The sequence below is a fragment of the Phoenix dactylifera genome, chromosome 5, assembly GCF_051530095.1.
Source record: "Phoenix dactylifera cultivar Ajwa chromosome 5, Ajwa_hap1_PhDact_Kaust_v1.1, whole genome shotgun sequence".
Taxonomy (NCBI): domain Eukaryota; kingdom Viridiplantae; phylum Streptophyta; class Magnoliopsida; order Arecales; family Arecaceae; genus Phoenix; species Phoenix dactylifera.
In genome coordinates, this window is record NC_143194.1 from 19,499,946 (window position 1) to 19,514,803 (window position 14,858).

Here is a 14,858-nt window from a genome sequence, read left to right on the forward strand (position 1 = left end):
TGAAGTTGCATGAATGGACATGCATAGTTTTATGACTGGTTGGATTATTTGAAATGTTTACTTTATTACAAGCACAGATTTCAAAGCATGAATAATAACAGCACATATTTTAAAGCATGATTAATGATGAGTACGGATTTCAAAGCAAGAATAATGATAAGTACGGATTTCAAAGCAGTGAATAAAGACAAAAGGTTTACATCTGGTTTGATTATAGAAAATGCTTTCTTTATTACAATCGTTAGTTTCTTAAAATAATGCATTAGTATGAAAAATATTATGCTTGATCTGATAAGATTATGCATTGTTACTTACTGAGCTTTATAGCTCATATCCATTTATTTATGTTCTTACAGATGAATAGGAGATGCTAGGAACAAGGAGCGTGACATGCTTCAGGGTTATGGGGAAAAGAAAATGAAACATTAAATGTTGCTATTTTTAGATGCTTTGTAATCAATCTTTTATTGATGAAATAGTTGATAACATTTAAGAATATAATTGTTCATAATTGATTTGAAGTTTTGAAGTGGCTGCGTGTTATTGCGGGTAAAGGTTTGCAATAGCACGGCCGTGTCATGATCCGAATTCGGGGCGTGACATGGTCGAAATTTTAGCGACGCTTTAAAGCGTCGCTAATTGACTTCTGGTCGAAATTTTAGCGACGCTTTAAAGCGTCGCTAATTGATTTCTGGTCGAAATTTTAGTGACGCTTTAAAGCGTCGTTAGAATATTATTTTTTTTTAAAAATAATTTTTAAAATTTCATGGAATCCCTGTTTATGGGTTTGTTCTCCCTTTTGCAAAAAGTAGTTCTTGTCTTCTGGAATGATGCATTTTGACAACTCCCCTGGACAAAATGGTTCCTGGCTCCTCCCGGCCTTGGTATCATAACTATTCATTAGCACAAGGATTACAGCATAAGCATGTTAATGATTTCCTGATCAGCTCATGCAAACGAAGTCTAATAATAAAGGTCAAATACAACAAACAAGCCCAACAGGAAGAGAGTCAATCCAGCTAGAATGAAACTCAACAGTTCAGTACACATTCGATCAAAAAATTGCATCACCATTTACAGAAGGAAGTTGTGAACCTGACAAAAAATAAAAACTACTAGAATGTGCTTCAAGGGTTTAACGGTAGGAGCCTCCGACATACTCCCAGAAGGACCATTGGCAGGAGATCCACCAGGAAGTGTGAAAGTACCAGCCACTGAAGATTACTTGAGATTTCCTGGTCCACAAGGTTGTGATTGCACTGGTGATGGTGATGGAGCAATTGATTACTTGAGATTTCCTGGTCCGCAACTGCATTGGACACAGTGACTAGCAGTGATTGCATAACTCCCATTTGCCACAACCAAGCCAAAATCTGATGCATACCTCGGGAACAATGAAGCACATGCTATAGCAGGAAGAAAAACACGACTCATACCATTAATGACAGAAGACTAAACTTTGAATAAACAACCTAATAACAAAGCAACTACCTGGTCCTTGAACACACCCAAAGCCAGATTAAAGATAAAACTACAGAACCAGCAGAAATAGGATATAAACAAAAGCCAAAATAACCTAGTAGTTAGGCCAAACAGTAATCCATTGTTATGAACATGTATCATGTGATACTTTATACTACTGGTTAAAGTTCATCCACAATAATTTTCCAGAATTAAACTTTACTAAGATACATCATTACCTGAGAATATGTCACTAACTCGTATGGTAAACTAAGTGTCCGATTAAAGTTTTAACATACACATTAACTAAGAAGATGGGGAGGATGAGCTACATACGTGATGAGTCAAAATTCCATTGTTTGATGAGTCAAAATTCCATTGTTAGAAGAGAAGAGCAACAAGACAGCATTTAGGAAGTACAAAACAATGTACTTCAAAAAGCATAAAAAAATACATATAAACTCCAAAATAAATGCTTCAGGGGTCGCTAGCATCACCATCCTACGTGCAGATGAACTATCAGGAACCTGTAATAAAAAAACTAAAGCAGTTAAGAATACGAAAATTATTACACTCTTTAAGAAAAATATGATACTTATGCAAAATGTTCAAGTAGATGTAGTAATTTACCTGAGGAGGGACAAACTGATGCAACAAAGATGTAATCTGATTAATCTGAGCCCTCAAAGATTGCATCTCTGTCTGGTGGCTCTGCTTCAACTCTTTTATCTCTGCCTTCAGATCATTAACCTTTGCAGTGCTACTACTCTGTCTAACATCTTGAGTATATCTACCCACTGCAGACAACTGAGTGGGGGTAACTCCAACGCCATAACCCCTCACTCGTCCATAACGCTCCGAGCCCATCAACTCGGTAAACACCTGAGCTTCGACACCTCTGGTGTTGCCGATTGAAGATGACTCTCCGATACGCTCTGAAATAAGGGATGTAGCTCTGTCCTATATCTCTCAAAAACAATCAAATTAATTTTTGAAAAATTAATATATATAAAAAATCATTGCAGAAATTATTAATAAATACATACAACTATATCTCTCGACTTCTCTCGGACAAAGCTGCCATCTCGGTGGGTGTGAGTCATCTTATAGAACTCCACCTCACCAGGTTTCCTCCCATGATCTTCCATCTACAACAAAAAGTATATTGGAAGAGTTTCATCTTATAGAACTATATCATGATACATGCTATATGATACAAGAGTTTCAAAAAGTTTCAAAAAAACTTACGAATTCAGCTCTGAGCCTCGCATAACTCTTCGAGCCTGAAGTGTGAGGAATTGTTTGAGATGCTCGTGCGGCTCGACCAATGTCAGAATATGTCTACCACGAAAAAATTAAACATTATAATATATTAAATATATTAAACATTATATAAGGTATTAAGAGAGAATACACAACCTGTCCTCTCTCGGAAAACCAATAGTGAACAAGCTCCCTCCACTGATGATGGTATACATCAGGAGGACAAACACGAGCAACCTCCTCCTCTGTCATACCCTCGCGCTTCCAGTCGGCCTTCAACTTCGACTTATATTCTTTTCATTTGCGGTTAAGGGACTTTAGCACCCAATCATGGCTCTCTGGAGGGAGCACAAACTTTTTCTACACCAAAACAAAAGAATGTTATAATAATATTAAATCAAAAAATTAAATTTATAATAGTAAGCAAATTAACATACAGTAGCTATCAAATTAACAATATTAAATTCAATTCTTTACCTGTACAAATTTAAGAAGCTCAACTTTATAAGAAGGAAGCATATCATTCCACTTATGATAGTTGAGCGGACACAACTGACCCCTATGCGCAACTGATCCTAAGAAACTTGATAAAACGCTTCCAGCCCTCATGATGGGCTGCCCTAGTTCGTTGCATTCGACGACCATCTTCTCATCCTCACGAAGCTGCCACACATCCCGTGCTCGAGAGGAACCCCGTGTCAACCTCACTCTCACTTGTTCATCTATAAAAAATAATAATTAAAACATTGGAGGCAAATTAATTAAAATAATTAGATTGTAAATGAACTTAACATATGCACTTTAAATCAAATTACCTTGGATATGCAAGTCATCCATAACCTCCTGGCCTGGATGTTGCTGAGACTGGAACTCATGCTGAGACTCGGACTCGTGCTGCTGGGGCTGCTGGGATCGCATGGACTGAGCAGAAGAAGATCCCACCTGAGACTGCTGGAACTCCACATCTCTGAATCGTTTTCCTCGGTGCATTTTGTTACCTAAGCAAGAATATTTCTGTGTATTATGCCATAATATTTCTGTGTATTATGGCATGCCTGCAAGAGTACGTTAACAGCATAATCATCCCATATCTCTCACTGGAAACTAAAACTATCTGAGAATGAAGAAGCCATTATTATTAATGGAGAAAGAAACGATACCTGTGGTGAAGATAATAGGATAATGTTCTTAAAATTCTCTAATGTCTCCTGCTGAAAAAGGATAAACAAAATGTATCAGCATATTTTAATTTGGGAGCAATAATGTGATCGGTAATAGATCCATAGTACTCGGACATATTTAACCCTCCAATAGGAACTTGTGTAGTCATAAACAAGTATCCAGGGGTGCGCAATTGCATGTTCAACCCTTTTAGTGTGATCTGGTACAAGGCAGCCCCTTGAGACTGAAAAGAAAATTTTTAAGAGCTTACCAGCAAAGGAATTCACATAACAAAAATAAAGGGTTGTCATTCCCATTTGCTCTCACTAGTCATTTATGAACTAATATCCGATGGCATCACCTGCCTGAAAAAGGAACTATCCTCTTGCAAAGATCATTCATTACACATGACAACATAATATTCTTGTAATTATGAAAGGAGAGAATCCAAAATAACATACTGCAAAGCTAAGGGAATGACAACATAATATTCATACGCTACTAGTAGAAAAGTCAGTATCGGTAACATAGAAACAGACTAGTAAATTTTTCTTACCATTACGAAACTATACTCTTTCATTGTCCATCAGTCGGCATAATATTAAAAGGCATACACTGAGTATAAGTCTCATTATCCTCCTCTTCCAACCCTTTTCCTATATCATACAAGTCCCTAGGTTTAGTCTTAATGACAACAGACCAATCTTTATCTTTTGAGTCTTGTACAAAAAACACTTGTCGAGCTTGAGATGAAAAAATGAATGGGTCATCTTTCAATAGCACACCGGTATGTATCAACTTTGAAAAATTTACAAGTGTGAAACCATTTATGTCTTGTCTCAAACCTCTAGATGAGTTTATATCCACCCAATCACATCGAAATAGTACTACCTTAAAGTTTCCATAATAATCCAGCTCATAAATATCTTTCAGTGCACCGTAATAAGTTTTTCCCTCCGCATCAACCATAACACCACTGTTTTGGGTTTTTCTAAATTTCTCACGTTCTTTAGTATGAAATTTAAAACCATTTATAATGAACCCATCATATCTATTAACAATATTGTTCGGACCTCGAGCAATGACTATTAATTCATCGGAACAATTTTCCTCCATCATCGTGGGCACCTAAAAAATTATAGAAGCAATGATTAATTATTCAATGACAATGTATTAAAAAATTATGAAAATACCTAATGTATTAAATGTCTAACCTGTTTGAATAGCCATTCAGGAAATAACTCAACCAACCATCTTTGCTCAATCCTTGGGGTAGGACGAATGTTATTGTTGATGCTTCGCTGAGTTACTAAAAATTCTCTGCACGATCATAAACTCTTTAGCTAAGCATTTATATCTGATATGACAGATAAGAAGATTACAATCATACTAACCTGCGATACTCGGATATTATATCACTGTGAAGTAACACATAGCGATGTGCTTGTGCTAATGATTTTTGGTCAAGAACAACACTTTTAACTGTCCCCAAAACTCTTCCCGCAGATGAGAACTTGTAAATTCCTGCATTCTCTACAATATCAAAATTCCTTGGAGGTCGATTGAGAGCAGTTTCAACACCTTCGAGATATCTCGAGCAAAATGTCAAACACTCCTCAGCAATATATCCTTCAGCAATCGAGCCCTCGGGATAGGCTCGATTGCGTACATAATCCTTTAGGCGCATCAGAAACCTTCAACGAGAAATTTTTAAGATCAATATCAACACCGATATGATTTAGAAATATAGACATTAGAGTTTAGCAAAATCACCTCTCAATAGGATACATCCATCGGTATTGAACCGGTCCACCAAGTTTAGCTTCCGCCGCTAAGTGAATAAGTAGATGAACCATAATAGTAAAAAATCCAGGAGGAAAGATCTTTTCCATATGGCATAATGTAAGGGCAACATTAGACTCCAATTGATCAAGCACCCTAGGATCACGAACTTTTGAACACAATGCTTTAAAAAATGATGACAACTGAGAAACAATTACAAGAACTTGATTCGGCGTTGACGATCTTAAAGCCAATGGAAGTATATCTTGCATCAAAATATGACAATCGTGACTTTTAAGATTTGAAAGTCTTCGCTCTTTAAGATTTACGCACCGTGAAATATTCGATGCATACCCATCAGGAACCTTCATATTTTTCAGAACCATTAGGAAAAGATCCTTATTTTGAGTAGACATTGTGTAACATGCAGGAGGTATAAAAAATTTATCATTATCAAGTTCTTTCGGATGAAGCTCTTGTCGTATGCCCATATCTTTCAAATCAAGACGCGCTTTCAAGTTGTCTTTGGTCTTTCCATCAAGATTTAACAATGTTCCAATCAAGTTATCACAAACATTCTTTTCTATGTGCATGACATCAAGATTATGTCGAAGAAGATTATACTCCCAATAAGGTAAATCAAAAAAAATACTCCTTTTTTTCAATAACTGTTTCTGTGTAGAAGCAACCAATGTGTCATCATCATTTTCCTGTCCATATGCATTGTCATCATTCTCAAAAAAGTTAGCATCCTCTAAAATCTCTGATATTAACCCTTCATTTAATGAGCTACCAACATCCTCCCTTCCCCTCTTCTTTAGACATTTGGAGACCTTACCAGGTATGTAATTTGTGCCATGCATTTGTCTAAGAACTTCGGTACCAGTTGGTGGAATAGGGGCAGAACGCAACTCTGTGGTACTATCAAACAAATCATTCTGAAATCGAAATGGATGGTTTGGTTCTAACCATCGACGATGGCCCATATAACAGAACTTTCCTCCATTTTTTAACCAATATGAATGGGTTGAATCTCCACAAGAAGGACATGCAATACGCCCCTTAGTGCTCCAACCGGATAAATTAGCATATGCAGGAAAATCATTAATAGTCCATATAAGAGCTGCACGCAATTTGAATGTTTGACCAGTAAAAGCATCAAATGCATCAATACCCTCCCATAACTGTTTCAATTCCTCTATTAAAGGCTGCAAAAAAACATCAATATCATTACCTGGGCCCTTATCACCTGGAATAACCATTGACAAAATGAGTGAAGACTGTTTCATACACATCCATGGTGGTAAATTATATGGAACCAAAACAACCGGCCAAGTGCTGTATGTAGAACTCATAGTTCGAAAGGGATTAAACCCATCAGTAGCCAAACCCAGTCTGACACTGCGAGCATCAGAAGCAAATTCGTGATGCCTATCATCAAATGCTTTCCATGCTAAACTATCTGCTGGGTGTCGTAACATTCTATCTTTTGTACGGCCTTCGTCATGCCATCTCATAGAGGAAGCCGTCTTCGATGATGCATACATTCTTTTCAATCTAGGTATGAGAGAAAAATATCTCAACACTTTAGCCGGTCTTTTCTTAGTCTGTGCAGCATCCACTTCATTCAAAAAATCATGCTCATCTTTAGATTTCTCCCATCGTGAAGATCCACATATTTGGCATGACTCTTCGTTAATATTTCCACCACGGAATAAAATACAGTCATTCGGACAACTGTGTATCTTCTCGTATCCAAGAACCAATTCTTTTACTAATTTTTTGGCTTCATAAGAAGATGATGGCAAAGTAACGCCTTCCGGAAATGCATCATTTAATAATTGGAGAAGCATAGTAAAAGACTTGCTAGACCACCCATTCAAATACTTCAAATGGAACAAAAGCACAAGAAAAGAAATCTTTGTAAAATTCTTACAACCCGGATATAGTTCTTCATCACAAGATTTCAGCAAGATATGATACCGAGCTGTGTCATCATCAGAGTGTATATGTTCTTCAACATGCATAAAATCAGTTGCTGTACGCTCATCACCTATTTCAGTTGCTTCTTGTCCTCCACTAATATCTGTTAAATTTCTAATACTATGTCCAAGAGCATCTCTGACTAAGCCCCTTATATCATCTTCTCCTACAGGATTTTTTTCTGTATTACTGGATGCAAAACTAGAGGTGTCTTCTATATACGAGGGTTGGTTACATGGAGATGACAATATCAACTCTCCATGAAATACCCATTCAGTATAACCTCTTGTAAAACCATTCCACACTAAATGTTCTTCAACAGTTTTTGGAGCAAGAGAAGAAGCATTTACACATTTTCGACATGGACATAAAATCTTCCCATTCATATTAGATTTCTGAAAAGCAAATTTAATGAAATTCTGAACTCCATTCAAATATTCGTCACTGTATCTCGGCTTATTCATCCAACTTTTGTCCATTCTAAGAAAAAACAAGGTAAATGATACAGTCAAAAATATACATGCGTACACTGACTCAAGCAAAATTAAGTTAAACAAATAGCCCTTAATCAATTAATTCAATGATTGCATAGCCTACATTAACTGATATTGTCTGGAGATTAAAAAAGGGACAGAGGAAAACGAGTTCTCAAGTACCTGATAAGAGAGCAAGTCTTCCTTTGATAACTTTCCCAAATTTAAACAGTCAGAAGAAATACATGTCCTGCCAAGTTTAAAATGACCAATTTGACAGTTGCATAATGCAGGAAAATGAGACAGTAGGAAAATTTAGTAAAACATTGTTTTGATTAATCAATCAGATTCAACCTAAAGTAACAGTGTCAATTTCACTGGACAATCATTATATTAGAGCATAACAAGGCATAAAAATTAATAATAATAGTATAAAATGAATAAGAGCATGTGAAATCCTGTGATCCAGGATTATAACAAGAGAAAGAGCAAATTGATGGAGTGGGTACAGCGCCCAAGTCAGAAGGTTCTGGCAAGAAAGCTCAAGAAGGGCTATAGACAAGAAGGGCAAGAGAGAATCCACTAAGATGGTCGGTGAAAACAGCAATAATTTGTGAATTGTAAAAAAAGATTATCAGCTTTTGTCAGTATCAATATCCTGAATATCAACAGCATATAAAGGAAAGGAATTACAGAGAAAAGAACTCATACAAGAAACATCGTGCCCCAAGCAAAATTTTCTACACCTCACATTTTTCACATAAGTTCACACCTTCAAAGTTTCCATTAAATATGCTCATACATGGAAGCATTAAAAAAAAGATAAAAAAGACAGTTCCCTTAACTAGAATAACTCCAACTGAAAATGCAACCTCCTGGACGTTTTTTTGATACAACAAATTCCTTCTTGATGTACAAGAAGTTAGACATCAACTAGCTTTATAGGAAAAAGTCATAAGAATACCTTCCAGACTTCCTAGAACTAAATCTATGAATCATTAATCATTAAATAGAAACAAAACACTAAAATCTCTAGAAAATCCTCATGAAAATTTCTGACTTATGCAAACAATTGGATCATTTAAGCATTTTCTCATTACATCCACGTTACGTATAACACTCTATTGCTAAAATGATCCATAAGATGATCCTGCCGTAGAAACTTTAAACTAAGTGAAGAAGTGTAGACAATGTTAAGAATCACTGATCCATGCAAATGTTATAAGACCTAATACAATTCCCCAACAAAACTTCCAGACACCAGCATCTCTGTCACCCACCAATCTAAGTCCGCACAGGAGTCTTCTTATAAACCCTAGTTAGAAACAAATTACTCCAATATCTATTCTTTGCACCTTATTATCATACCGTCATGGTAAGTCCATACACCAAAAGGATAATAACTGTAGCTATTGGGATGGTGTCCAGAATCTAAAGGTAGCCTGCCCAACCCAATACATGGAGCAAACTGACTTCTGCTTGAGATATGAGGATATCTGACAAGAACAAGCTGGGGCTTGGGTCAAGACAAAGCCCAAACAAATTTTAGATTAGATCAGGCAGTTCAATGTGCAGACCTAGGAGTCCAGTTTGGAAGGCTTCTAAAGAGGCACATTCATCCTCTTTAAAGTACAAAAGTGTTGGAATCACACCGCTCAAATTACGGATCTCTAAGTGGTGACTTAAAAAGTGAGAAGCTGTGTATGGGTCACTTCCAACCAACACAGTTAAAGTTCTTAGGTTAATTTACCAATAACCACAGAGCTTTATGAGTTACGATATCATCTTATAATGTCTGCATGAATACTTTTGCCTATTGGAGATAATGCATGTCTTACACTCAGAGCCAGATAAAATGCATAGAATATTGGTGAGCAAACCAACATTTACATATCTGAACAATGCAAGATCACCCTCAATTAGGAAATCATTTCTGACTTATAAGCTGATAGAGAGGAACACCATTAGTTCGACCATTTCCAAGCCATAAAAACAATCTAGGTATCAAATATAAAAACAACAAAAAATCATTACTGGTATGGATGTTTTTGTGACACTTTAGAAAGTGTCAGAAATGAAACTACTGATGCTTTTTTTGTGACGGCATATATATTAAAAAGGAGGATAATACCAGCTTATTCCGCACTATCCTCAAACGAATATGGGGATTATTACAGGAGGAAGCTTGGGTTAGCAGTTGAACTCACCTGAGCAAAGACTCGTACGGTAGCGAGGATCGCCCCTTTCCAGGAGAGTAGAATCTTACAAACTCCTCCTATAACGGATAAATGAATTTAATGACCAGATTATAAATACATGAAACAGAGAAACTAGAACAAAATCCCTAAACAATCCGATTATAAAAACAAAAGAAAATCCAAAACATCCAAAATTTAAAGATCGAAGCAAGAGAAGAAGATCCCAAACCCGGCCTTGTCCCCGTCCTTGCCGGCTCCAAACTTCAAACGCCGCGTGAGTGCTCTGCAGCGGAGGAGGTGGAAGATGTCCACGGAGAGGAGGCCAACGGAGAGGGGGAAGAGGGGAAGGAGATGCGGCGGAGGAACGCGATTTGGGGTCGCTCGGCGGAGGGAATGGCTGAGATCGGTGAAAAGGGTTGAGGAGGGAGCTGGGAGTCGGTCGGCGTGAGCTAGCTAGGAATTTAGGGCTGCGGAGGGAGAAGGTCGATTGGGTTTTGTTGTGGGAGGGGTAAACTCCGACGACGCTTATAAGCGTCGTCGTATTTTTCCGTTAAGCCGACGCTTATAAGCGTCGGTAGATGTTTTTTTGCCGACGCTTCTATAAGCGTCGTCGTATTTTCCGTTAAGCCGGCGCTTATAAGCGTCGGTAGATGTTTTTTTGCCGACGCTTCCTAGAAGCGTCGGCGGTTACTGTGGGGAGAAAAATTTTAGCCGACGCTTTTATCTAGCGTCGGCAATATAGAGTCGGCAAAAACTATTTTTGTTGTAGTGTGGATCCTGAGAGGTGCCCGCAATATGGGTGGGTGCCACCCCTTGCTTCGAGACATTCATGCTACGATTAGCGGCGATGTGGATTTTCAGGCCAAGCACGTCTATAGAGAGGCCAACGGAGCTGTAGACTGGATGACCTCGTACGTAGCCAACCACTTTAGAGGTACCCTAGGGTCGGAGAGAGGAAGCTGTCTAGAGCGCTCCGAAATTTGTTGTTTTTTAATTTTGTTGGATATGTTTGTACTAGAATTATATGAATTATTTATTTTAGCAAAAAAAAAAAAAAGAGACTTTTAATAGTCTCTGGTTGAAAAATTAATTTTAATGATCAATACCTGAGAATGATGTTTGCTGCTTGAGTGTGTCTGGTTTCCATGTTCAAACGGATACGCCTGCAACTGTCAATCCCTTTAGGGGATTTTATGATGATGAATTAAAAGCGCTATCAAGTCGATCATTGTTAAAGGACTAACGACTAATGGAGAGAATAAACATCCAATGGTTCGTGCTCTGCGTGCTGCATTGATGCATTAGGTGTCCATTGCATCACAATTATGACCAACTTATTGAGATTCAAAGAAATATGCTTAGCCAAAACCATCACGCCTCATTTTTCAAGAGAAGGAACCCCCACACCTCCTTCATTATTCAATGCTTCATGTTCACAAGATTTGATAGCTTGATAAGTCCGTAAGATTACTGGACCATCGCAATATAATTGCCAGGCTGAAAAGTATTCCCTAAATCCTTGCTCATTTTCTTGTATGAAAGTTAAGTCAGGATGCCTAAGTAATAAAAGTACTTCATGTAGATTACTTTGCATAATTTACCATAGTTAGCTTTACAGCCTGATATTTAGATATAATTTAGTTCAGCAGGATAAAATTCTCATCCGGAGGTCCAACTTTAGGACATTCAATTCCAACTGCAGCTGTAAGTTTTGTGATCTATTCTGCTGCCTGTACACTGATGGAATTGGAGTTACAGCATCCATGGCCTGCTCCCAAGCCCATAGGCCACAATGTTCGAATGTGAAAAAAATAACATGAGAAGGTTTTTTTTTTTTGGCTACAACTGATGACTCATATATTTCTAGTGTGATTCTAGTATGAATATACCCAGAAAAAACAAAAGATAACAAGTCACGGAACGCTCTATATAACTTCCTTTTACCAACCTATAGGGCCCCTAGAGTGGTCAGCCACACACGAGGCTACCCAATCCACAGCTTTATTGGCCTCTCTATAAACATGCTTGGCCTGGAAAACGACGTCTCCACCAACCCTGACTCAAATATTCCAGAGCAAGAGGTGACACTCAACCACACCGCTGGTGCCCTCTAAATCCAGCCAATTACCGTCGCCGAGCCATATGCGTGCTACACAAGCAATCCAGATTCCAGAGGTAGCACATCACTGTAGTCTATATCATGTGACATAAATATTCGGTAGCTTGGCAGCTTTTTCCTGGTCCGCCTAACTAATTGTGTAGCCTTGCATGCACCTCTGTACCCTCACCCATGTCCTAGTTTAGAGACTTGAAACCTAGTCTGGATCCATATCTCATACTCGATCCTAAGTCCTAACCTTGAAACTTCGGTTGCCCCTAAATAGGCCATCTGACCAAACTTCAACCCATGACGGCCCTTAGCCTAGCTCAGTGATGCTCACACATCTGATGAGAGGAGGGACCAACAACACTTGAGATATGAATGAAAATAATCAAATACAAAGCAGGGGAGCTTTGATTCTGCTGATCAATAGTATGGGTATATGGACTACATCTAATAGTCACGATCTTACAATGTTAAGTAGGTTAACTTCAATTCTTTAGCTTAAGCTAATAGGGAAGAATCTCAACAATAAATATCCAGCTTAGTAATTACCTAGGTAGCAACTGGCACGTGCATGTGATCCAGGCAGTTAGATGTATAATCATCATAATTAAGATGGCCCAATCAGGGCCTAGTCTACTTGATTAGCCCAACTAGGGTTTCGAGTGACTGCTGGACCATGCATGCATTGCACATGATGAGTGGCAACAAATAATCTAGAAGGATCTTCATATTTGATGCAGACTACTTTGGCCATTACGAGCAGGGTTGAATAGGTCTACAAGCAAGATTGACCACATCGGAAAGCCGAGTTACAAGCCAAACTTTCAGAGACCTTAACTTAGTCATACGACATCTGATTGAGATATTTTTTTTTAAATCAGGCAGTTTTTTGATATCTACAATATGATGTCATGTCCTTTAGGAGGCAGCGCCCCCCAGCTATCAAGCCCAAATTCTATAGTTTGGGGCCTAAAATGGGCCGGTCAAACCAAATGCTTACTTTTTAGGCAAGACTTTAACCAGGCGTATCTCTCTATATGATAAAAATCAAGCAAAGAGATATAAAGTAGAATTGATGTAAAAGTTGAGATCTACATTCTTAAAATTTTTAGTTTTCTCTAAAATATTTTTACTAGTGATGTATATTTTAGAAAAGAGAGTCCTATTAGAATTAGAAAAAGAAATCCGACTCAAATTGTGTAAGAGCAGCTCTCACTATTATAAATAGAGGCTATGTATCTTAATTTTTTAATCAGCTATGAAAGAAAATGGGACTTAAGACCTACTTTCATAATTCTTTTATCTTCTTATAGTTTTCTTTTGAAAGATTCAAGTTGAGCTGTTTGAAGAAAATCTTTTTTTTTTTCTAATCGGATTAGCAAACTCTTGATGGGAGTCTACTTTCCATTCACAAGCCTCGACGATTCCGAGCAAAAATCGAAGACCTAAGGCTGCCGGAATCCTAATGTCGTCTATAAATAGACCTCCCCTCCCTCTACGACCCTTTGTTGAGCATCACCCCATTTTCTCCATCTTTTTTCCCCTTGAGTTTGCAGCATCCCGTTGCTGTGCTAGCTGGAAATCAAGGCCTCGATACTTGTGAGAGCCAAGGTAGAGCCCCATCTTCTTTTCCATTGCTTCCTCCTCTTTCCATTACTTTGAACTACCATTGTTAGTTGATAGATTCGTCAGAAATCAACTATGGAAGCAACCCTATTCTCTTCCTTGTTTTTTGATCTTTTACCCCTTTTTCCAGCCACCGGTGCCATCGCCCCTTGATGCAAGACCCTCGGCCAAGCTCCTTGGCCTCTCTAAGATCTGCCGGTGAACAGCCAATGCCCAAAATGAAGAAAATCTCTTGTTCTCCTATTTTTTGGTTGTTTTCCCCTTGTTCCCTCACCAGTCAGTTGCCGCCACCGGCTGTTCATTGCCTTTGACCATCAACCATGATCCCGTAGCTCGGCCTCCCACAACACACGCCTTTTCATCCTCCTCTAAGAGAGGCGGCAAAACACCTCTCTTCTCTCTTCTTTCTCTCTCTCTTCTCTCCCTCTTTCTCTCTCTCTCTACCTGGTCCATAGACCTTTAGTTATAGACCTAAGTTGATCCTGATAAAAAGGTCTCAATTGCCCTGCTACCCAGGCGGCATGTTGGATCCATCACCTCAGCTTTTGTCAAATATCCTTGGAACCCACATCAAGTTTCTATTCCGATCCATTGATTGAGTCGCTTAGATCAGACCTACTTGGAGCCACTGAATGTCGTCACTCGGCCAATCATCCCCTTTTTCTCTCTCTTAAAATTTTAATACTATTAAAAATTATTGAATATGCATTAATTGAGCTTTTGCATGGTATTGAATAAGTTAAGCTGATTCGCATACTTGAATTTTAAAGCTTTAAGGTGAAAAGAGGTAAGTAATCCAAACAC

The 14,858-nt window shown here is 38.2% G+C and overlaps 2 protein-coding genes across 2 annotated transcripts; both read right to left on the reverse strand.

The window, feature by feature from the left end:
* Positions 1–1,801: 1,801 nt before the first annotated feature.
* On the reverse strand, positions 1,802–3,769 carry LOC120107619 (uncharacterized). The gene is made up of 6 exons (XM_089923576.1): positions 3,540–3,769; positions 3,202–3,446; positions 2,881–3,084; positions 2,508–2,802; positions 2,092–2,421; positions 1,802–1,988 (listed from the first exon to the last, which is right to left on the reverse strand). Exons 4-6 carry the CDS (start codon positions 2,607–2,609, stop codon positions 1,806–1,808), a joined length of 615 nt encoding a protein of 204 aa, XP_089779702.1. The 5' UTR covers positions 2,610–2,802; positions 2,881–3,084; positions 3,202–3,446; positions 3,540–3,769; the 3' UTR covers positions 1,802–1,805.
* Positions 3,770–4,416: 647 nt separating this feature from the next.
* LOC148702958 (uncharacterized) lies at positions 4,417–7,346 on the reverse strand. Its single transcript, XM_089923524.1, has 4 exons — positions 5,659–7,346; positions 5,280–5,579; positions 5,100–5,205; positions 4,417–5,013 (listed from the first exon to the last, which is right to left on the reverse strand). The coding sequence occupies exons 1-4, from the start codon at positions 7,212–7,214 to the stop codon at positions 4,462–4,464; spliced, it is 2,514 nt and encodes an 837-aa protein (XP_089779650.1). The 5' UTR covers positions 7,215–7,346; the 3' UTR covers positions 4,417–4,461.
* Between the last annotated feature and the right edge of the window lie 7,512 nt (positions 7,347–14,858).